Here is a 23,088-nt window from a genome sequence, read left to right on the forward strand (position 1 = left end):
AGCAGGAGACGAGTGTTTGCAACAGAGTGGGAACTCAATCAGGAGGTCTTCCAGGATCTTTGTCTTCACTGGGGAACTCCCAGTATAGACCTATTTGCAAACAGGAGAAACTCAAAGGTCTCAAGATTCTTCTCGCTGAACCCTCAAGATCTCCCAGAAGGGATAGACGCTCTGAGCCAGGAGTGGACAGAACCTCTCTTATGCATTTCCGCCTCTAGCACTGATTCCAGCCGTGCTCAAGAAGATCAAAGAGGATCAGGCTCGGGTATTGATCGTACCATTTTGGCCGAGAAGGAGCTGGTTCTCTCTCTTGCTGGATCTGGCAGTAGAGAACCCAGTAGAGCTTCCTCTCAGAGCAGATGTAATCCATCAGGGTCCGGTGTATCACCCAAGCCCAGAAAATCTCCATCTCTCTGCATGGATCCTGAAAGGAGCATCCTGAAGGCTAGAGGGCGATCAGATCAGGTGATCTCTACTATAAAATCCAGCAGAAAGCCAGTCACATCGGCAATTTACCTGAAGATCTGGAGACGTTTCTGTCTGGAGGGTGGCAGGTCTGAGGTTACGGCAGGTGCTCCCGACTTACCTAGAATTTTAGACTTCCTGCAGGCCGGGTTTGATAAAGGTCTCAAACCTAGCTCTCTGAAAGTGAAGATTTCGGCACTTAGTTCTTTTCTTGACTACCCCCTAGCATCTCACCCGTGGATAGTCAGGTTTATCAGAGCCACCCAGAGGTTGCGCCCTACTATTAGACAGATCTCGCCATCCTGGGACCTAAATCTGGTCCTCAGATTCCTCTGTAAAGATGTTTTCGCCCCGGCCGAAAATATGCCCATTTCTGTACTCACTCGTAAAACAGCATTCCTAGTGGCAATTACTACGGCTAAAAGAGTGGGGGAAATCCAGGCCCTATGTATTAGGGACCCTTACCTTCAGATTAGAGAAGATAGTCTAGTTCTTAGATTGGATCCCTCCTTTATTCCAAAAGTGGGGTCAGTAAAAAACAGAAATCAGGAGATCGTGCTACCATCCTTCTGTAATAATCCGGCTAATGAGAAAGAACGAGCCCTTCATTCCCTCGATGTCAGACAGGTGGTTCTAGACTATTTAGCAGCCACCAACTCATGGCGTATCGACCCGAATTTGTTTATTTTGTTTGGAGGGAAGAATAAGGGTAAGAAGGCTTCTAAAGCTTCTATTGCTCGTTGGATCACTTCGGTGATCTCCGAGGCTTATCAGTCTGAAGGGCTTCCTTCTCCAAGGGGTCTTCACGCTCATTCTACTAGAGGGTTAGCTACTTCGTGGGCTGAGAGAGCAGGTGCATCTCTTGAGCAGATCTGTAAGGCAGCCACTTGGGCTAGTGCGAATACATTTGGTAGACACTATAAACTTGATGTTCTGTCTGGTCAACATACGGCATTTGGGAGAAGGGTTCTCCAGGCAGTAATCCCACCCTAAGGAGGTGCTTTGGTACTCTCCAGGGTGCTGTCAGGAGGGACGTCCTGGAAAATAGGTATTAAGCTTACCGTTAATTATGTTTCCAGGAGTCCATACTGATAGCACTGGTAGTTCCCTCCCTGTAGTACTGAGATCCTCTATGTATGATGCCTGACATAAGATGTATTATGTTCTGGTATAAAATGTATGCATGTTATTTTAACATATGAGTAAATATGTTTATGACTAATCTAATGTGTGTGTATATATGTGTGTGTGTATATATATATATATATATATATATATATATATATATATATATATATATATATATATATATATATATATATATATATATATTATTGTTTCTATTAAAAAAGTCTTTTTTTCTGCATGTCCATGAGGTGGTTCTTGATACAACACTGAGGATTGGGGGTGGGACATGCCCTTTTGAACTCTCGTGTGTTTCCTGTCCCAGCAAAGGGGGAGGAGGACGTCCTCCAGGGTGCTGTCAGTATGGACTCCTGGAAACATAATTAACGGTAAGCTTAATACCTATTTTTGTCAAGCCCTCTAATGAAAAGACAGGTCCCCGGGTGCCAAGTTAATTCATTGTCTCCCCGCGATTTCGTCACGCAGGTCAAGGCAATGGCGATCGACGTTCGCACGTGCATCGGCAAATAGGCTATTTGAAATGATACTGCTTGTGATTGACGCTGGCAAATAAATGGTTAAACAGCAGAGATCAGAGCTAGCTCCAGTCACTGCTAAAGGCAGATGACGGCTGTAAGACACAGCCGGCGACTGTGATGGATGGAGCAGGCTCTATTCCTCAGCCCGCTACATTCTCCCCGCATGTGACCAGCGACAAAGATGTCATTAAGGGTTTAAAAGGGGTCTCCACTTTGGAAACACAAAGTATTCATGAGCCTGGGCAGTTGAAGACCCCCCAAAACTTTACCCACATGGGAAATGCTTGGCCGATGTCTTGCCACCAGTCGTTCGTGGTGCGTTAGCTCCATATCTTGGTCTCTTGGCTGCATGTGATTTTTTTTTTTTCTTCTCTTTTTAGTTGGTCCTTTAACTATTAATCTCATCAAGGCTCCGAGTTTGAAGAAGGTCCAGATGAAGAACCGCTATGTTACCCCCGGGGGTTACTTCAGCCCCAGGCATTGTTTTGGGAGGTACCGCACAGCTGTGATTATACCGCACAGGAACAGAGAGTCTCACCTACGAACCTTGCTCTACTACCTGCACCCCTTCCTGCAACGGCAGCAGCTGCACTACGCCATATTCGTGGTCCATCAGGTAATGCGTCTCTAGCACGTTGTCATCTTGTCAGCCGTTCACTTGTTGTCCCTCATCGGCCCATTGGATACCACCAAGCTCCAAGAAGCCCCCAATATGACACTTCTTCTGGTAATGCATCATCTTCAAGAAGACCGCTTGTCCTCTTGGTCCAGATTTCTTTAACTTCCAGCAGAGTGGGTCCAGCTTTATGAAACTTTTAAGGTTTTCCCCAAGGGGGTTGGTCATTGTTCTTGAGGAACATGGAAGTTCTTTAGACCGTGATTGGGTCAATCTACCAGTCATGGCGAAAGTCCCAACAGTAAAGGAGAGGCGTCCTGTTAACATTTTGGAAACTGCAAGATCTAATTACAGGGAAAGCAGGACCAGACCCCAAAAATTAAGACCACCTCTCCCAAAACTCATTACGACCCCAGACCACTAAAATTAATTCATGTATAACCAATATAAATTTTATTGCACATAATAAAATAATTAACAGACAAAAAAAAGCAGAAATCAGGCAAGATAGCGGTCATTAATCTTGGCTGATTCCGCTTTTTTGTCTGTTAATTATTTATGTGCAATAAAATTTATATTGATATCAAATCCCCTTAACGTAACGTCTACAGCACGGTCTGCAGATTTATTTGGATCCCTTTTCATACATAGAGATCCTTTTTCTTTCTTTTTTACTATGGTTATACTTGTCTGGGCTTAGGAGTACGTCCCACTTGGCCACGTGGACTATTTTTTTTTTTTAGTTTTTTTTCATTAAAATGAATTCAGACCATAGATCAAACGCTTAAATTTAGGATACCAGACCTCTAACTTCTTCACGACATATGACGCATCCCTGTCTTTGATGCGGACTCATGACAGACAGGGATCTACTGATGACCGCCATACCTAGTCGTACGATCCTCCTGTGAGGGTATGTGCACACGATCTGGAATGGCTCAGTATTTGCTTAGGATTTGACGGGGGTGAAATCTGCACCAAATCTGCATATGAGGTCACTGGCAGGTCACCTGCGTTTTTGATGCGTTTTTTTACATGTGGTTTTGATGCGTTTTTTCATTCATTGCGTTTTTTTATCACTTGAAATAAAGCTACCGTAATTGAAAGTTGGCTTCTGGGAAGGAAAATAAAAAGCGATTTCCTGTTTGCAGATACATTGGGGTATGTTCCCATGGTCAGTGAACACTGCGGGTTGGATGCTGAGTACATCCGCAGCGTCAAACCTGCAGCGTCCAGCTGTTACAGCATAGTGGATGGGATTTCAAGAAATCCCATGCCCACTATGCGTGCACCGATGCCCGCGGCTCACCTGCAGAGACGGACATGCGGCGCGTCTTTACAGACCGCAGCACGTCAATTTATAATCACACACTGATGTCCCAAATGATATTCACCCGTATCAATTTTGGGTGGAGTACCCCTTTAAATACTTAATTCCATCACACAATGTTACCAAAACCTATATTAATCATTAGTAACACAAGGTACTATTAAAAACAATATTTTATTGAAAATTACAATATAAAAATACTTTTTATATTGTAATTTTCAATAAAATGTTATTGTTTTTATAGTACCTTGTGTTACTAATGATTAATATAGGTTTTGGTAACATTATGTGATGGAGCATGTCTATTTATGTAGTGGAGGCGCTCCGTCTCCGCTGCGTAAATTACCCATACACTTTCATTAGATGCGGCAAAACCGCATTATCTTCCTAGTCACGTGTATTAAGTGCGGGAACGCCGCTTACTACTCATGTATTAATTTACATTATGATGAATCTTGTGACACAGCCAGACGTACATGATACAGGAGGTGGAGGAAAAAACTTAGAGGGGGTCCCCTTCTTTTTAATAAATAAATAATAATAATAATAATAATAAAAAAAAAAAAAAATGGCATGGGGGGCAACTATATTTGTTTACCAGCCATAGTAAAGCAGACTACATGGACTGGTATTTCAGGCTGGTAAGGAATCAATATCCATGAAACTTACCAGCCTGATAACACCAGGCCGCAGCAGTCTGCTTACCTTAGATGGCTAGCAAAAATAGTGGGGTCACCCAATTTTTGTTAACCAGCCAAGGAAAAAGTAGACAACTGCGCCCTGGTATTCTCAGGCTGGTGAGGCCCATGGATTTTGGCCCTCACCAGCCTAAAAATAGCAGCCCGCAGCCGCCCCACAATTGGCTCAGCCAAAGATGCACCAATTGTGGCACTTTACCTACTTCTTCCCACTTGCCCTGTATCGGTGGCAAGTGGGGTAATATTTGTGGGGTTGATGTCACCTTTGTGTTGTCCGGTGACATCAAGCCCACATCTTAGTAATAGAGAAGCTTCTACCGTGTTTCCCCGATAGTAAGACACCCCCGAAAGTAAGACGTAGTGGGGGTTTTAGCGGGGTCGGCTAATGTAAGACGTACCCCGAAAGTAAGACGTAGTAAATACCGTAGTGCTGAGTAGTGTCGGGGTCGGCCGAAACTCGATGGTTCCCAGGGTCTGAAGGAGAGGTAACTCTCCTTCAGGCCCTGCGATCCATATTTAAGTGTAAAATAAAGAATTAAAATAAAAAATATCGCTATACTTACCCTCTGACGCGCCCTGGTACTAACCGGGAACCTTCCTTCCTTCGAATCAGCGCTTCCAGGACCTGCGGTGACGTCGCGGCTTCTGATTGGTCGTGCGAGCAATCACAAGCCGCGACGTCACCGCAGGTCCTGGAAGCGCTGATTCGAAGGAAGGAAGGTTCCCGGTTAGTACCAGGGCACGTCAGAGGGTAAGTATAGCGATATTTTTTATTTTAATTCTTTATTTTACACTTAAATATGGATCGCAGGGCCTGAAGGAGAATTTCCTCTCCTTCAGATCCTGGGAACCATCCAGGGATACCTTCCGATACTTGTGTCCCATTGACTTGTATTGGTATCGGTATCGGCGATTTCCGATATTTTTCGGGTATCGGCCGATACTATCCGATACCGATACTTTCAAGTATCGGACGGTATCGCTCAACACTAGTACGGTAGTAAACTGTACGTTGGAAAAAAAAACGCAGCGTTTTTTTTTTCCAATGTAAGACATACCCCGAAAGTAAGACGTAGTGGGACTTTTGAGTGGTAAAAGAATGTAAGACACTGTCTTACTTTCGGGGAAACACGGTATAAGACACCTATCCATTACTAATCCCATAATTACATGGTAAATAAACACAGCCAGAATAAAGTATTTTAATTGAAATAAAGACACAGACTTCTGGCCACTGCAGATGTACGCAGCATCCAACCCCCAGCGTTTACTGACCTTGGAATATACCCTGAAAGACAACGTATAGCTGCCGTTCATTGGAGACCGCGATATTCTCCATACACAGTAGTGCTGATCAGAAGCGATGAGACAATCACAGCTTCAGGTCCCCTTAGGGCACTAACAAATACAGTAAAAAGTTTTTAAAAATATGAAATTAGTCAAAACAAGTTCAATTCACCTCCCCCCTTTGCCACATTAAAAATTAAAGAGTTTAAAATAAAGTACACACATTTGGTATTGCCGCATTCCTAAAACTCCGATCTATCAAAATATAAAGTAAATGAATCTGATCGGTAAACAGGTTAATGAGAAAAAAAATCAAAACTCTAGAATAAAGTTTTTGTTTTTTTTTTGGCCTCAAGAACATTGCAAGAACATTGCAAGAAAATTGAATAAGAGGCGACCAGAAGATCGTATCTACCCCCCAAAATGGTATCTGTAAAAACACTGGGTCAGGCCGCAAAAAATAAGCCCTCAGATCCTGAAAATGAAAATGTTACGTGTCTAGGAAAATGGTGACAAAGGCAAAATTCATATTTTTTCCTTAGAAATTTACGCTTTTTTTTATATTTACATCACTTAAATAAAAAAAATATATATATATATACACGCATATAGATTGGGTAAAAGTATTTAGTCAGCCACCAATTGTGCAAGTTCTCCCACTTATAAAGATGAGAGAGGCCTGTACTTGACATCATAGGTCGACCACAACTATGAGAGTCACAATGAGAAAACAAACCAAGAAAATCACCTTGTCTGATTTGAAAGATTTATTTTGAAAATTATAGTGGAAAATCAGTATTTGGTCATTAACATAAGTTCATCTCCATATTTTGTTAGATTTCCTTTGTTGGCAATGACAGAGGTCAGACGTTTTCTGTAAGTCTTCACAAGGTTGCCACACACTGTTGTTGGTATGTTGGCCCATTCCTCCATGCAGATCTCCTCTAGAGCAGTGATGTTTTGGGCCTGTCGCTGGGCAAAACGGACTTCCAACTCCCTCCAAAGCTTATCTATGGGGTTGAGATCTGGAGACTGGCTAGGCCACTCCAGGACCTTCATATGCTTCTTATGAAGCCACTCCTTCGTTGCCCTGGTGGTGTGCAGGGATCATTATCATGCTGAAAGACCCATCCACGTTTCATCTTCAATGCCCTTGCTAATGGAAGGAGGTTTGCATTCAAAATCTCACGATACATGGCCCCATTCATTCTTTCATGTACGCGGATCAGTCGTCCTGGTCCCTCTGCAGAGAAACAGCCCCAAAGATGATGTTGCCTCCACCATGCTTCACAGTAGGTATGGTGTTCTTTGGATGCAACTCAGCATTCTGTCTCCTCCAAACACGACAAGTTTTGTTTTTACAAAACAGTTCTACATTGATTTCATCAGACCATAGGACATTCTCCCAATATTCTCCATGATAATCCAAATGCTCTCTAGCAAACTTCAGACGGGCCCGGACATGTACTGGCTTAAGCAGGGGGACACGTCTGGCACTACAGGATGTGAGTCCCTGGCGGCGTAGTATGTTACTGATGGTAACCTTTGTTACAGTGGTCCCAGCTCTGTGCAGGTCATTCACTAGGTCCCCCCGTGTGGTTCTGGGATTTTTGCTCACCGTTCTTGTGATCATTTTGACCCCATGGGGTGAGATCTTGCGTGGAGCCCCAGATCGAGGGAGATTATCAGTGGTCTTGAATGTCTTCCATTTTCTTATTATTGCTCCCACAGTTGATTTCTTCACTCCAAGCTGGTTGGCTATTGCAGATTCAGTCTTCCCAGCCTGGTGCAGGGCTACAATTTTGTTTCTGGTGTCCTTCGACGGCTCTTTGGTCTTCACCATAGTGGAGTTTGGAGTGTGACTGTTTGAGGTTGTGGACAGGGGTCTTTTATACTGATAACAAGGTCAAACAGGAGCCATTACTACAGGTAATGAGTGGAGGACAGAGGAGCCTCTCAAAGAAGAAGTTACCGGTCTGTGAGAGCCAGAAATCTTGCATGTTTTTAGGTGACCAAATACTTTATTTTCCACCATAATTTGCAAAATAAATCTCGGCAAATCAGACAAGGTGATTTCTGGATTTGTTTTCTCATTTTGACTCTCATAGTTGTGGTCTACCTATGATGTCAATTACAGACCTCTCTCATCTTTATAAGTTGGAGAACTTGCACAATTGGGGGCTGACTAAATACTTTTTTTTTCCTGACAGCTCTGGCAAAAATTAAGAGACCACTGCAAAATGTTCAGTTTGTCTGATTTTTCTCTTTATAGGTATATTTTTGAGTAAAATGTAAATTGTAAACAAAAAAACCCAGTGCTTTCAGACACCTCAAATAATGCAAAGAAAACAAGTTCATAATCATTTAGAAACAACAATACTAATGTTTTATCGCAGGAAGAGTTCAGAAATCAATATTTTGTGGAATAACCATGATTGTTAATCCCAGCTTTCATGCGTCTTGGCAGCTTTCCACCAGTCTTGCACACTGCTTCTGGCGCAGAAATGTAAGCAGTTCTTCTCTATTTGATGTCTTGTGACTATCCATCATCCTCCTGATTACATTCCAGAGGTGATCTATTGGGTTCAGGTCTGGAGATTGGGCGGCCATGACAGGGTTTTGATGTGGTGGCCTCTTAATTTTTGCCAGAGCTGTGTATAGAGTTTGGTATCTGTATACTTGCACTGACCTGGAGAATCATATTGTCAGGTCTGTTTTCTTTTAGGCTGTGTACACACGATGCGGAATTGGTGCGGATCCGCAGCGGATTTTTCCGCGCAGAAACGCTGCAGTTCCGCACAGTGATTTACAGTACAATGTAAAACAATAGGGAAAAAAAGCTGAGCTAATGGTGCGGAAAAATCCGCACTGAATCCGCTGCGGATTGAAAAGACGTGCATGACACTTCTTTTGTGCGGAACTGCAGCGTTTCTGGACCCTTCCATTATAGAAATCCGCAGGGGTAAAAACCGCAGAAAATCCGCATTAATTCCGCATTCAAAACCGCACAAAATCCGCACCTGCGGTTTCTGCCAGGTGATGCGAATTTTGTGTGGAAAATTCTGCACCCCATTCCGCAACGTGTGCACAGAGCCTTATAAGTGAGCATGGTAAATAAGAAATAAAAACATACCCAGAGAGATTAGCAGAATTAGGATTATTCAGTCTGGAAAAAAGGACGACTGAGGGGCGATCTAATAACCATGTATAAGTATATAAGGGGACAATACAAATATCTCGCTGAGGATCTGTTTATACCAAGGAAGGTGACGGGCACAAGGGGGCATTCTTTGCGTCTGGAGGAGAGAAGGTTTTTCCACCAACATAGAAGAGGATTCTTTACTGTTAGGGCAGTGAGAATCTGGAATTGCTTGCCTGAGGAGGTGGTGATGGCAAACTCAGTCGAGGGGTTCAAGAGAGGCCTGGATGTCTTCCTGGAGCAGAACAATATTGTATCATACAATTATTAGGTTCTTTAGAAGGACGTAGATCTGGGGATTTGTTCTGACGGGAATATAGGCTGAACTGGATGGACAAATGTCTTTTTTCGGCCTTACTAACTGTTACTTTGTCACTTGAAATTTGTTTTCCCATTTCCCAGTGCCACCATGTGGTAGAATGAATTCTGTTGTTCAAAAGTACAACTTGTCCCATAAAAAACAAACCCTGATATGGCAAAGTGGATGGAAAAATAAAAGGGTATGACTCTTGGAAGAGGGGGAGGAAAGGAACAGAATATCACCATGTCATAAATGGGTTAAAATCGAGGAACCCCTCCCTACCCCCCCACATTAGGTTAGGACAGGGGTCCCCAACTCCAGTCCTTAAGGCCCACCAACAGGTCATGTTTTCAGGATTTCCTTTGCATTGCACAGGTGATGCAATTATTACCTGGGCAAGACTAAGGAAATCCTGAAAACATGACATGTTGGTGGGCCTTGAGGACTGGAGTTGGGGACCCCTGGGTTAGGACACCCGGGCAGTTGGCAGAAATGAACTCATGCCCCAGACTTATAAATTTAATTCTCTTGCTTTAACAAACCCCTAAAGTTTAGTCATACCCCATACCAGACCCCTAAGAGTAATTCTGTCTCCAGGTTAGATCTCGAAAAATTCAGACCCATAAAATTCATTCTGACTCAAGAGATGATGCCTAAGTTTAATTCGGATCCTAGACTTAGACCCTAAAACTAATCAGACCCTTAACCAAATCTTAAAAACGATAGAGACTCCAAACCAGGCAAAAACAAAAATAACAAAACCACAGAAGTATATAGAAAACAATCCTGTGTCACCTCCAGGGATCTTGTGTGCCGGCCCAACAGGACGCCCTCTAGATCCGGTGGAGAGGACACTGCCCTTTAGACGACAGATGGCCGGGTCCAGACATCCGTGTGGTCCGCCGGCTCTACAGTAAGTGCGGGGCTCAGATCTCTTGTGGAGGAAGATCCTGGTTTTGCAGACCACCCATTGTCTTACAGAATGAATTCAGAGCTGATGCCGCTTTCTCTCTGCTTTGTTTTTCTCTGCATTGTTACTTTCACCCCAGGAGTTAATAATGGCGGTAAGTGGTGATCGGCAAGTCCTTCATGACATCCCTTAGTTGAGCTTCACATTCCGGTCTCTAGATTTACGGTATTTTCCTTTTTGTCTTGTGATTCTCCGGCCTCAAAGTAAAACAAAACACATCTTGATCTATTCTAAAGCATGTCTTAAGTTCACCATAGCGCCACCACTGGAGATGCAAAGTATTACACAGGTGTCATCAAAATCAACGGGCTGTATTTAAAAAAAAAAAAAAAATGATGATTGCTAACCGGGATGGAGACAAAGATTGTAGACAGAATATTATCATGTATCTCTGTATACAGGGAGCTCCCCCTAGTGGTGACTGCAGACAGGATCTTATCATGTATCTCTGTATACAGGGAGCTCCCCCTAGTGGTGGCTGCAGACAGAATCTTATCATGTATCTCTGTATACAGGGAGCTCCCCCTAGTGGTGACTGCAGACAGGATCTCATCATGTAACTCTGTATACAGGGAGCTCCCCCTAGTGGTGACTGCAGACAGGATCTCATCATGTATCTCTGTATAATAATAATAATAATCTTTATTTTTATATAGCGCTAACATATTCCGCAGCGCTTTACAGTTTTGCACACATTATCATTACTGTCCCCAATGGGGCTCACAATCTAGATTCCCTATCAGTATGTCTTTGGAATGTGGGAGGAAACCGGAGTACCCGGAGGAAACCCACGCAAACACGGAGAGAACATACAAACTCTTTGCAGATGTTGTCCTGGGTTGGATTCGAACCCAGGACCCCAGCGCTGCAAGGCTGCAGTGCTATCCACTGAGCCACCGTGCTGCCCTATATACAGGGAGCTCCCCCTAGTGGTGGCTGCAGTCAGAATATTACCATGTATCTCTGTATACAGGGAGCTCCCCCTAGTGGTGACTGCAGACAGGATCTTATCATGTATCTCTCTATACAGGGAGCTCCCCCTAGTGGTGGCTGCAGACAGGATCTTATCATGTATCTCTCTATACAGGGAGCTCCCCCTAGTGGTGGCTGCAGACAGGATCTTATCATGTATCTCTGTATACAGTGAGCTCCCCCTAGTGGTGACTGCAGACAGGATCTTATCATGTATCTCTGTATACAGGGAGCTCCCCCTAGTGGTGGCTGCAGTCAGAATATTACCATGTATCTCTGTATACAGGGAGCTCCCCCTAGTGGTGACTGCAGACAGGATCTTATCATGTATCTCTGTATACAGGGAGCTCCCCCTAGTGGTGACTGCAGACAGGATCTTATCATGTATCTCTATATACAGGGAGCTCCCCCTAGTGGTGGCTGCAGATAAGATCTTATCATGTATCTCTGTATACAGGGAGCTCCCCCTAGTGGTGACTGCAGACAGGATCTTATCATGTATCTCTGTATACAGGGAGCTCCCCCTAGTGGTGACTGCAGACAGGATCTTATCATGTATCTCTATATACAGGGAGCTCCCCCTAGTGGTGGCTGCAGACAGGATCTTATCATGTATCTCTATATACAGGGAGCTCCCCCTAGTGGTGGCTGCAGATAAGATCTTATCATGTATCTCTGTATACAGGGAGCTCCCCCTAGTGGTGACTGCAGACAGGATCTTATCATGTATCTCTGTATACAGGGAGCTCCACCTAGTGGTGGCTGCAGACAGGATCTTATCATGTATCTCTGTATACAGGGAGCTCCCTCTAGTGGTGACTGCAGACAGGATCTTATCATGTATCTCTGTATACAGGGAGCTCCCCCTAGTGGTGACTGCAGACAGGATCTCATCATGTATCTCTGTATACAGGGAGCTCCCCCTAGTGGTGACTGCAGACAGAATATTATCATGTATCTCTGTATACAGGGAGCTCCCCCTAGTGGTGGCTGCAGTCAGAATATTATCATGTATCTCTGTATACAGGGAGCTCCCCCTAGTGGTGACTGCAGACAGGATCTTATCTTGTATCTCTGTATACAGGGATCTCCACCTAGTGGTGGCTGCAGACAGGATCTTATCATGTATCTCTGTATACAGGGAGCTCCCCCTAGTGGTGGCTGCAGACAGGATCTTATCATGTATCTCTGTATACAGGGAGCTCCCCCTAGTGGTGACTGCAGACAGGATCTTATCATGTATCTCTGTATACAGGGAGCTCCCCCTAGTGGTGGCTGCAGACAGGATCTTATCATGTATCTCTGTATACAGGGAGCTCCCCCTAGTGGTGACTGCAGACAGGATCTCATCATGTATCTCTGTATACAGGGAGCTCCCCCTAGTGGTGGCTGCAGTCAGAATATTATCATGTATCTCTGTATACAGGGAGCTCCCCCTAGTGGTGACTGCAGATAGGATCTTATCATGTATCTCTATATACAGGGAGCTCCCCCTAGTGGTGGCTGCAGACAGGATCTTATCTTGTATCTCTATATACAGGGAGCTCCCCCTAGTGGTGACTGCAGACAGGATCTTATCATGTATCTCTGTATACAGGGAGCTCCCCCTAGTGGTGGCTGCAGACAGAATCTTATCATGTATCTCTGTATACAGGGAGCTCCCCCTAGTGGTGGCTGCAGACAGGATCTTATCTTGTATCTCTATATACAGGGAGCTCCCCCTAGTGGTGACTGCAGACAGGATCTTATCATGTATCTCTGTATACAGGGAGCTCCCCCTAGTGGTGACTGCAGACAGGATCTTATCATGTATCTCTATATACAGACAGCTCCCCCTAGTGGTGACTGCAGACAGGATCTTATCATGTATCTCTGTATACAGGGAGCTCCCCCTAGTGGTGGCTGCAGACAGAATCTTATGTATCTCTGTATACAGGGAGCTCCCCCTAGTGGTGACTGCAGACAGGATCTTATCATGTATCTCTGTATACAGGGAGCTCCCCCTAGTGGTGGCTGCAGACAGAATCTTATCATGTATCTCTGTATACAGGGAGCTCCCCCTAGTGGTGACTGCAGACAGGATCTTATCATGTATCTCTGTATACAGGGAGCTCCCCCTAGTGGTGGCTGCAGACAGGATCTTATCATGTATCTCTGTATACAGGGAGCTCCCCCTAGTGGTGACTGCAGACAGGATCTTATCATGTATCTCTGTATACAGGGAGCTCCCCCTAGTGGTGGCTGCAGACAGGATCTTATCATGTATCTCTGTATACAGGGAGCTCCCCCTAGTGGTGGCTGCAGACAGGATCTTATCATGTATCTCTGTATACAGGGAGCTCCCCCTAGTGGTGGCTGCAGACAGGATCTTATCATGTATCTCTGTATACAGGGAGCTCCCCCTAGTGGTGGCTGCAGACAGGATCTTATCATGTATCTCTGTATACAGGGAGCTTCCCCTAGTGGTGGCTGCAGACAGGAACTTATCATGTATCTCTGTATACAGGAAGCTCCCCCTAGTGGTGGCTGCAGACAGGATCTTATCATGTATCTCTGTATAGAGGGAGCTCCCCCTAGTGGTGACTGCAGACAGGATCTTATCATGTATCTCTATATACAGGGAGCTCCCCCTAGTGGTGGCTGCAGACAGGATCTTATGTATCTCTGTATACAGGGAGCTCCCCCTAGTGGTGGCTGCAGACAGGATCTTATCATGTATCTCTGTATACAGGGAGCTCCCCCTAGTGGTGGCTGCAGACAGGAACTTATCATGTATCTCTGTATACAGGGAGCTCCTCCTAGTGGTGGCTGCAGACAGGATCTTATCATGTATCTCTGTATACAGGGAGCTCCCCCTAGTGGTGACTGCAGACAGGATCTTATCATGTATCTCTGTATACAGGGAGCTCCCCCTAGTGGTGACTGCAGACAGAATATTATCATGTATCTCTGTATACAGGGAGCTCCCCCTAGTGGTGACTGCAGACAGGATCTTATCATGTATCTCTGTATACAGGGAGCTCCCCCTAGTGGTGACTGCAGACAGAATATTATCATGTATCTCTGTATACAGGGAGCTCCCCCTAGTGGTGACTGCAGACAGGATCTTATCATGTATCTCTGTATACAGGGAGCTCCCCCTAGTGGTGGCTGCAGACAGGATCTTATCATGTATCTCTGTATACAGGGAGCTCCCCCTAGTGGTGGCTGCAGACAGGAACTTATCATGTATCTCTGTATACAGGGAGCTCCTCCTAGTGGTGGCTGCAGACAGGATCTTATCATGTATCTCTGTATACAGGGAGCTCCCCCTAGTGGTGGCTGCAGACAGGATCTTATCATGTATCTCTGTATACAGGGAGCTCCTCCTAGTGGTGGCTGCAGACAGGATCTTATCATGTATCTCTGTATACAGGGAGCTCCCCCTAGTGGTGACTGCAGACAGAATATTATCATGTATCTCTGTATACAGGGAGCTCCTCCTAGTGGTGACTGCAGACAGGATCTTATCATGTATCTCTGTATACAGGGAGCTCCCCCTAGTGGTGACTGCAGACAGGATCTTATCATGTATCTCTGTATACAGGGAGCTCCCCCTAGTGGTGGCTGCAGACAGAATCTTATCATGTATCTCTGTATACAGGGAGCTCCCTCTAGTGGTGACTGCAGACAGGATCTTATCATGTATCTCTGTGTAGAGGGAGCTCCCCCTAGTGGTGGCTGCAGACAGGATCTTATCATGTATCTCTGTATACAGGGAGCTCCCCCTAGTGGTGGCTGCAGACAGAATCTTATCATGTATCTCTGTATACAGGGAGCTCCCTCTAGTGGTGACTGCAGACAGGATCTTATCATGTATCTCTGTATACAGGGAGCTCCCCCTAGTGGTGGCTGCAGACAGAATCTTATCATGTATCTCTGTATACAGGGAGCTCCCTCTAGTGGTGACTGCAGACAGGATCTTATCATGTATCTCTGTATACATGGAGCTCCCCCTAGTGGTGGCTGCAGACAGGATCTTATCATGTATCTCTGTATACAGGGAGCTCCCCCTAGTGGTGGCTACATTATTATAGCTGTTTTTTATCAGGACAGGTCTATTAGTTCAGAAATTGCACAGTTGGACTTTTGGCACAAGTAGCGTCCTATGAATGTTCCCCATTTATTGCCACTGAGCTCTTCAGTGCGACCACCATGAATGTCTACTAAGTTGTTAGTGTGTTTTGTTATTTTTGTAGAATTTCAGTGCCACTTGTTTCGGGTCACTTCCTTCTTCCTAGGTGACGGGTGCTGTACTTTGTAGACTTGTCATTTTTCCAGCCGATCACTAGATAATAAAGCTTCGTCTCCTTCCCTCTGTACCGGTGATAAATCCCAGTAACGATCACAGCGCTCCTCCCTCTGTGTCCTCCTCTTGTAATGTTCCGTGAAATAGTCACCTCTTCCATTACAAACCGCAAGGCAGATTCTCCTCCATTTTCCTGACTAACGGCAACATTTATCTTCCCAGGCGGGGAACGCCACGTTTAACCGGGCCAAGCTGCTAAACATCGGCGTGAGAGAGGCGCTGCGCTACGATGACTGGGACTGCTTAATTTTGCACGACGTTGACCTCGTTCCAGAGAATGATCACAACCTGTACATATGTGACGAGTATTACCCCAAGCATCTCTCCAGCGCCATGGACAAGTTCCAGTACAGGTAATGCAGCGGGCGTGGAGAGCAGGCGGCCATGGTGCAGACTGCTGATCGCACTGCTGTTCAGGAATGGATGAGCTGCAGCAGAGCGAAGATTGTCATAGCGCTATGGACGCTAAAGATAAATCACAAGGCTGGTACTCGCCCTCTCTGGGGTCCAGCGACATTGCCCTGGTCTTGGTGTTTTGGCTGCAGCTGGCACCCAAGCAGTAGAGGATGGCGGGTGCTCCTTCCCAGAATATTAACCTCAGCTGTCGGCTTTCCCTCTGCTGGTAAAGAAAATTACACTGGAGCTCCCGCAATTTTTTTTTTTTTTATTATTTTTTTGAAAAATAAACAGATCCTGTATGTCACGCAGATTTCGTGTGTCAGTGTATTTTATGTAACTCTTTATGTACCATTTTATTAATGAGGGTATCTGGCTGACACCTGTTCATTATATATATATATATATATATATATATATCTATATCTATATATATATCTATATATATCTATATATATATATATATATATATCTATATATATATATATATATATATATATATATATATATATATATCTATATATATATATATATCTATATATATATATATATATATATATATATATATATATCTATATATATATATATATATATATATATATCTATATATATATCTATATATATATCTATATATATATATATATATATATATATCTATATATATATCTATATATATATCTATATATAGATATATATATATATATATATATATATATATATATATATATCTATATCTATATATATATATATATATATATATATATATATATATATATATATATATATATATATATATATCTATATATAATCACCTATTTTTGTGTGTGTAAACATTATATTTGAACATGGTATGTAAAGATATTAAATAATATATCTTTACTTAGCTTACGAAATCGTACATACAAATCCGCATTAAAGAAACGCATTGAAATCCACATCAGAAACGCATAAAAACCGCGTGGAATTTCAACTGCGTTTTCTGCCAAGAGAGGAAGAATCTGCACGGAATTTTACAAAAGCAAATCCGCAATGTGCGCACATGGACTTATTGTTTTTTTTTTTGCTGCTTAATTACTCCTTAAGGCTATGTGCGCACGTTGCGGATTTGCTTTTGGAAATTTCTGCGCAGTTTCGGCATCTCTTGGAAATTCCACGCGGATTTGATGAGTTTTTCATGCTGATTTGTAAACTCAAGATATATTATGAAAAAAAGTGAAAAAAAAATGTAATTTCCTTTTTCAACCTTTTCAGCCAGATACCCTCATTAATATTAAATAAAGGCACGCACGCACGCACGCACACACACACACACACTATTAAATAAAGACACACACACACACCAGCCTATGTAGGAGCATACAATTAATAATAATAATTAACCTACATATTCTGTAACAAAACAGCAACTGTTATTAGGCTACGCCCTCCACGGTCCAAAGCGCTGCTGGATTTTGAACGCAGGTGTTCATTGAACCGCGCGCAATCACCACGCACTATACATTGGACGGGTGGTATTTATCTTTTGGAGACTGATCGTCTCTGCAAAATAAATAGGACATGCTGCGGTCTGGAAAGATGCGCCACATATCCGTCTCTGCAGTAAAGCCGCGGGTGTCGGTGCACGCATAGTGGACATGGAATTTCTTGAAATCTCATCCACTATGTAGTAATATCTGGCAGCTGCGGGTTGGATGCTGTGGATGTACGCAGCGTCCAACCCGCAGCGTTTACAGACTGTGGGAACGTACCCTCAGAAATCTACGTGAAATGCAATATCTGTTTATTTACAAAAAAAAAAAAAAATTGCGTGGGCTCCCATGTAATTTGAAAAACCAGCAGAGGGAAAGCCGATGGCTGAGGGCTGAAGTTAATATTCTGGGAAGGAGCCAATAGCCATAAAGGTTCCCAGGCTATTAATATCAGCTCACAGCTGTTTGCTTAGCCTTTACTGGCAAGTTTACAGGGGAACCCCAGAAAAAAATTGACATGGGGGTCCCCCCTATAAAATCGAACCAGCAAAGGCTAGGCAGACAGCTGGGGGCTGATATTAATAGCCTGGGAAGGGGCCATGTAATCCCTCCCGCAGTGTGTAACTGCACTGCCGTGAGAGTTCACTGGAGTTTATCAGCTCCGGTGCTCCCACTTAAGGCAGTACCGCTGTGTGAGAACTTTCACACGCAGAGGTGCCGCAACTGAGAGCTGATCAGCTAATACACTGCGGGAGCGATTACCTCCTGTCACTGTATCGCCGGAGGCCGGTAGAACGGTCACATCTCCCAACGTGACTGTTCTACACGTGAGCCCTGGACTACGGTGGGCAGGGAGTATATGTTGGTTTATTATTTTACATTATTTCTAGGAGACGAGGGCGTTGGGGATTTGGTGTCAGGTGAGTATAATGGGGTTTTATTTTTATGTGACTATGTATGTAATTTAACGTTGTTTTTTTAAAAGTACAGGCACCGGCAGATGATACTACTCTCTCATCAGCGGCACCTGCCGTGACTGTTATCAGTGACAGCAGACATAGCTGGATGGGAGCAGTAGTCTCATCAGTCCGCGCCTGCTTATTTACCACAGGTCACTGCTGCAGGACACAGTCAGCTGCGGAATCATGCTGACATCTGCCAGCATCATCCCGCAGCGCTGTTACCGGCGTTACACACCCGCACATACTCTCCGCTGGCACAGTCTCCGCTAGCACATTCTCCGCCCACACACACACAGTCTCCCGCCGCCACACGCTCGGCCTCCCGCCGCCACACGCTCGGCCTCCCGCCCCCACACGCTCGGCCTCCCGCCCCCACACGCTCGGCCTCCCGCCCCCACACGCTCGGCCTCCCGCCCCCACACGCTCGGCCTCCCGCCCCCACACGCTCGGCCTCCCGCCCCCCACACGCTCGGCCTCCCGCCCCCACACGCTCGGCCTCCCGCCCCCACACGCTCGGCCTCCCGCCCCCACACGCTCGGCCTCCCGCCCCCACACGCTCGGCCTCCCGCCCCCACACGCTCGGCCTCCCGCCCCCACACGCTCGGCCTCCCGCCCCCACACGCTCGGCCTCCCGCCCCCACACGCTCGGCCTCCCGCCCCCACACGCTCGGCCTCCCGCCCCCACACGCTCGGCCTCCCGCCCCCACACGCTCGGCCTCCCGCCCCCACACGCTCGGCCTCCCGCCCCCACACGCTCGGCCTCCCGCCCCCCACACGCTCGGCCTCCCGCCCCCACACGCTCGGCCTCCCGCCCCCACACGCTCGGCCTCCCGCCCCCACACGCTCGGCCTCCCGCCCCCACACGCTCGGCCTCCCGCCCCCACACGCTCGGCCTCCCGCCCCCACACGCTCGGCCTCCCGCCCCCACACGCTCGGCCTCCCGCCCCCACACGCTCGGCCTCCCGCCCCCACACGCTCGGCCTCCCGCCCCCACACGCTCGGCCTCCCGCCCCCACACGCTCGGCCTCCCGCCCCCACACGCTCGGCCTCCTTTTTCTGCAGAGTTTTTCCCTGCACATCCGCAGCAAATTCGCAGACCTTTTTACACCTGCTGTTTTGCTGCAGATTTGACTGACTCCATAGGTGCAGAAATGCTACAAATCTGCGAAAAGAATTGACTGTGTAAAATAAATGTGCAACGTGTGCACATAGCCTAAGTCAGATTTTGAAAGCCACTCGCCAATATGTAAAGTCAGTATTGGAACATATTACTCTGTGTCATGTTTCAGTAGCCTTACTTTTATACTACGGGGCAGATGTGCAGTACCTATCCCTGACCTGTAGATGTCACTGCTGCTTTGTACATTCTCACTGTAGCCGGGATATTGGTTATTAATTATTATGGGTGACACATTATCAGTAGTTTATCCTTCACAGGGATGAAATTATTATTTATTATATTTTATTATATATTATACATTTATTCCAGGGAGCTTTACGTGTGAGATTACATGCGTTACCAGGTCCCTGCAGGACGGAGAGGTTTAACTCTTAAACAGTGCATCAGTAAATGGTAGATATATTAAAGCTGAGCTTAGAAAAGCCAAGTGATGGACTTCACTATATGTCAGGGGTGATTGCTGGTGCATGTAGTGTTAGTATTCTGATTTCACCCATGTTTGTAAAAAACACATACATAGAAGGATGAGGAAAATGATGTTGGCTAATGAGAATGAGGGCGTTTTTACTTAAAGATATTATCATGGAAATACTGTAAGTAACCTCGGCGTCTCTCCTATTGTTTCGAGACTAAGGTCTCAATATGTTCCCAGTTGCTTGTCTTTTTTTTTTTTTTTTTTACACTTGATTCATTTTTTCAGTTTTCCAAGAAAAATTTTGCAATTTCGCACTGTCCAGAAGACATTACACCAAACTCGCACTTTTAGCACTCTATTTTCAGTAGTCTCATCATCATCGCAGACAGGATTTAACAATGTCTGATAACACCTCTATATACAGTAGATAACACAGGATCCACCATTCACAATAGGTGATATCACAGCTCACCTCCTCCTCCTGTACAATGACTGATAACACCTCTATATACAGTAGATAACACAGGATCCACCATTCACAATAGGTGATGTCACAGCTCACCTCCCCCTCCTGTACAATCACTGATAACACCTCTATATACAGTAGATAACACAGGATCCACCATTCACAATAGGTGATTAGGTGATATCACAGCTCACCTCCTCCTGTACAATGACTGATAACACCTCTATATACAGTAGATAACACAGGATCCACCATTCACAATAGGTGATGTCACAGCTCACCTCCTCCTCCTGTACAAGGACTGACAACACCTCTATATACAGTAGGTAACACAGGATCCACCATACACAATAGATGGTCACAGCTCACCTCCTCCTCCTGTACAATGACTGATAAAACATCTATATACAGTACAGTAGATAACACAGGATCCACCATACACAATAGATGGTCACAGCTCACCTCCTCCTCCTGTACAATGACTGATAACACCTCTATATACAGTAGATAACACAGGATCCAACATTCACAATAGGTGATGTCACAGCTCACCTCCTCCTCCTGTACAATGACTGATAACACCTCTATATACAGTAGATAACACAGGATCCACCATTCACAATAGGTGATGGCACAGCTCACCTCCTCCTGTATGACTGATATCACCTCTATATACAGTGGATAACACAGGATCCACCATTCACAATAGGTGATGGCACAGCTCACCTCCCTTGTTTTCTTTGCCCCTTTTCCTGCAGTCTTCCATATTGGGCATACTTTGGCGGAGTGTCTGCGCTTACACCAGATCAGTTTATGAAGATGAATGGATTCCCCAACACATACTGGGGCTGGGGAGGAGAGGACGACGATATCGCCATGAGGTAATCCGCTCCGGTGAGGGTCTCCAATCTTTATAAGGAGCTTTAGGACTGGACCTGTTCTCATTGGGGAAAGTTTCTCTCTAGCTCAGACTTCCGATCTCTTCCCTGCAGTCTCTCTATAATGATATCCAGGAACTTCCATAGTCACCAATGAATCCATCTAGTGTAAAAACATAAATAACAGACAGGATGGAGGGGAGAGGAGGGAGATGCAGCTGAAGATACAGAATCCACAGCAGCATTAGGGAAAGGGGAGGAGAAGCTGCAGAGGGTAAACATCTGATTGGTTTAGAGCGTGCAGCTAGCTCTGACATCACACCAGGAAGAGCCCGCCTACTTGGGGAAACCTAGGAAAGGAACAAAGCCCCAAATTTGAGGTTATAAATCGCTTTTGTAATGAACCTGCAGCTGCTTTTTTATACAGGCAGCCATGTTTTCTGAAGGAAGAGTTCCGGGCCCCTCAGTGTCTTTGGAAATTCTGACAATCGGAAGTTTTGTGAGAAGTCGTGTCACGGCTAGACTATTTCCTATAGATGCCCTTGCAACTTTTTTTTTTTTGGGGGGGGGGGGGTGGGGGCAGGTTTTATTTAAAAGGGGCGCACAATGTGAGAGTAATGCATGAGCTGTATAACGTGGTAATGTGTCTGTTATAAGGATCCGTCTCTCAGGGATGAGTATGACCCGGACGCCTCTGAGCATCGGCCGATACAAAATGATTCCACACGACCGCGACAGCGGCAATGAGGAAAACTCCCACAGGTAAAAGCTGTCTCTAACACTGGAAACTAAAGTCTGACCCTTATATTGTCACCGCTGTCTTGCGGCCCCTGTCTCCGCCCCCGCCCTTGCGGCCCCTGTCTCGGCCCCCGCCCTTGCGGCCCCTATCTCCGCCCCCTCCCTCGCGGCCCCTATCTCCGCCCCCGCCCTCGCGGCCCCTGTCTCCGCCCCCTCCCTCGCGGCCCCTGTCTCCGCCCCCTCCCTCGCGGCCCCTGTCTCCGCCCCCTCCCTCGCGGCCCCTGTCTCCGCTCCCTCCCTCGCGGCCCCTGTCTCCGCTCCCTCCCTCGCGGCCCCTGTCTCCGCTCCCTCCCTCGCGGCCCCTGTCTCCGCTCCCTCCCTCGCGGCCCCTGTCTCCGCTCCCTCCCTCGCGGCCCCTGTCTCCGCCCCCGCCCTTATGGCCCCTGTCTCCACCCTCACGGCCCCTGTCTCCGCTCCCTCCCTCGCGGACCCTGTCTCCGTTCCCTCCCTCGCGGCCCCCGTCTCCGCTCCCTCCCTCGCGGCCCCCGTCTCCGTCCACTCCCGCCCTCGCGGCCCCCGTCTCCATCCACTCCCTCTCCGCGGCCCCTGTCGCCGGCCCCTCCCTCTCCGCGGCCCCTGTCGCCGGCCCCTCCCTCTCCACGGCCCCTGTCGCCGGCCCCTCTCCCCGCAGCCCCTGCCACCGGCCTGATTAAAGCTAAGTTGCTGACTGTTTC

General features: G+C 46.1%; 1 protein-coding gene across 1 annotated transcript in view; it reads left to right on the forward strand.

The window, feature by feature from the left end:
* The window catches only part of LOC138672522 (beta-1,4-galactosyltransferase 3-like), a 68,342-nt gene that overhangs the window by 42,227 nt on the left and 3,027 nt on the right, over positions 1 to 23,088 (forward strand). The window contains exons 3-6 of the mRNA XM_069760575.1: positions 2,510 to 2,745; positions 16,013 to 16,203; positions 21,497 to 21,619; positions 22,274 to 22,378. Coding sequence (XP_069616676.1) covers positions 2,510 to 2,745; positions 16,013 to 16,203; positions 21,497 to 21,619; positions 22,274 to 22,378 — 655 coding nt within the window. The remainder of the gene's footprint in view (positions 1 to 2,509; positions 2,746 to 16,012; positions 16,204 to 21,496; positions 21,620 to 22,273; positions 22,379 to 23,088) is intronic.

Source organism: Ranitomeya imitator, chromosome 3 (genome assembly GCF_032444005.1).
Source record: "Ranitomeya imitator isolate aRanImi1 chromosome 3, aRanImi1.pri, whole genome shotgun sequence".
Lineage (NCBI taxonomy): Eukaryota > Metazoa > Chordata > Amphibia > Anura > Dendrobatidae > Ranitomeya > Ranitomeya imitator.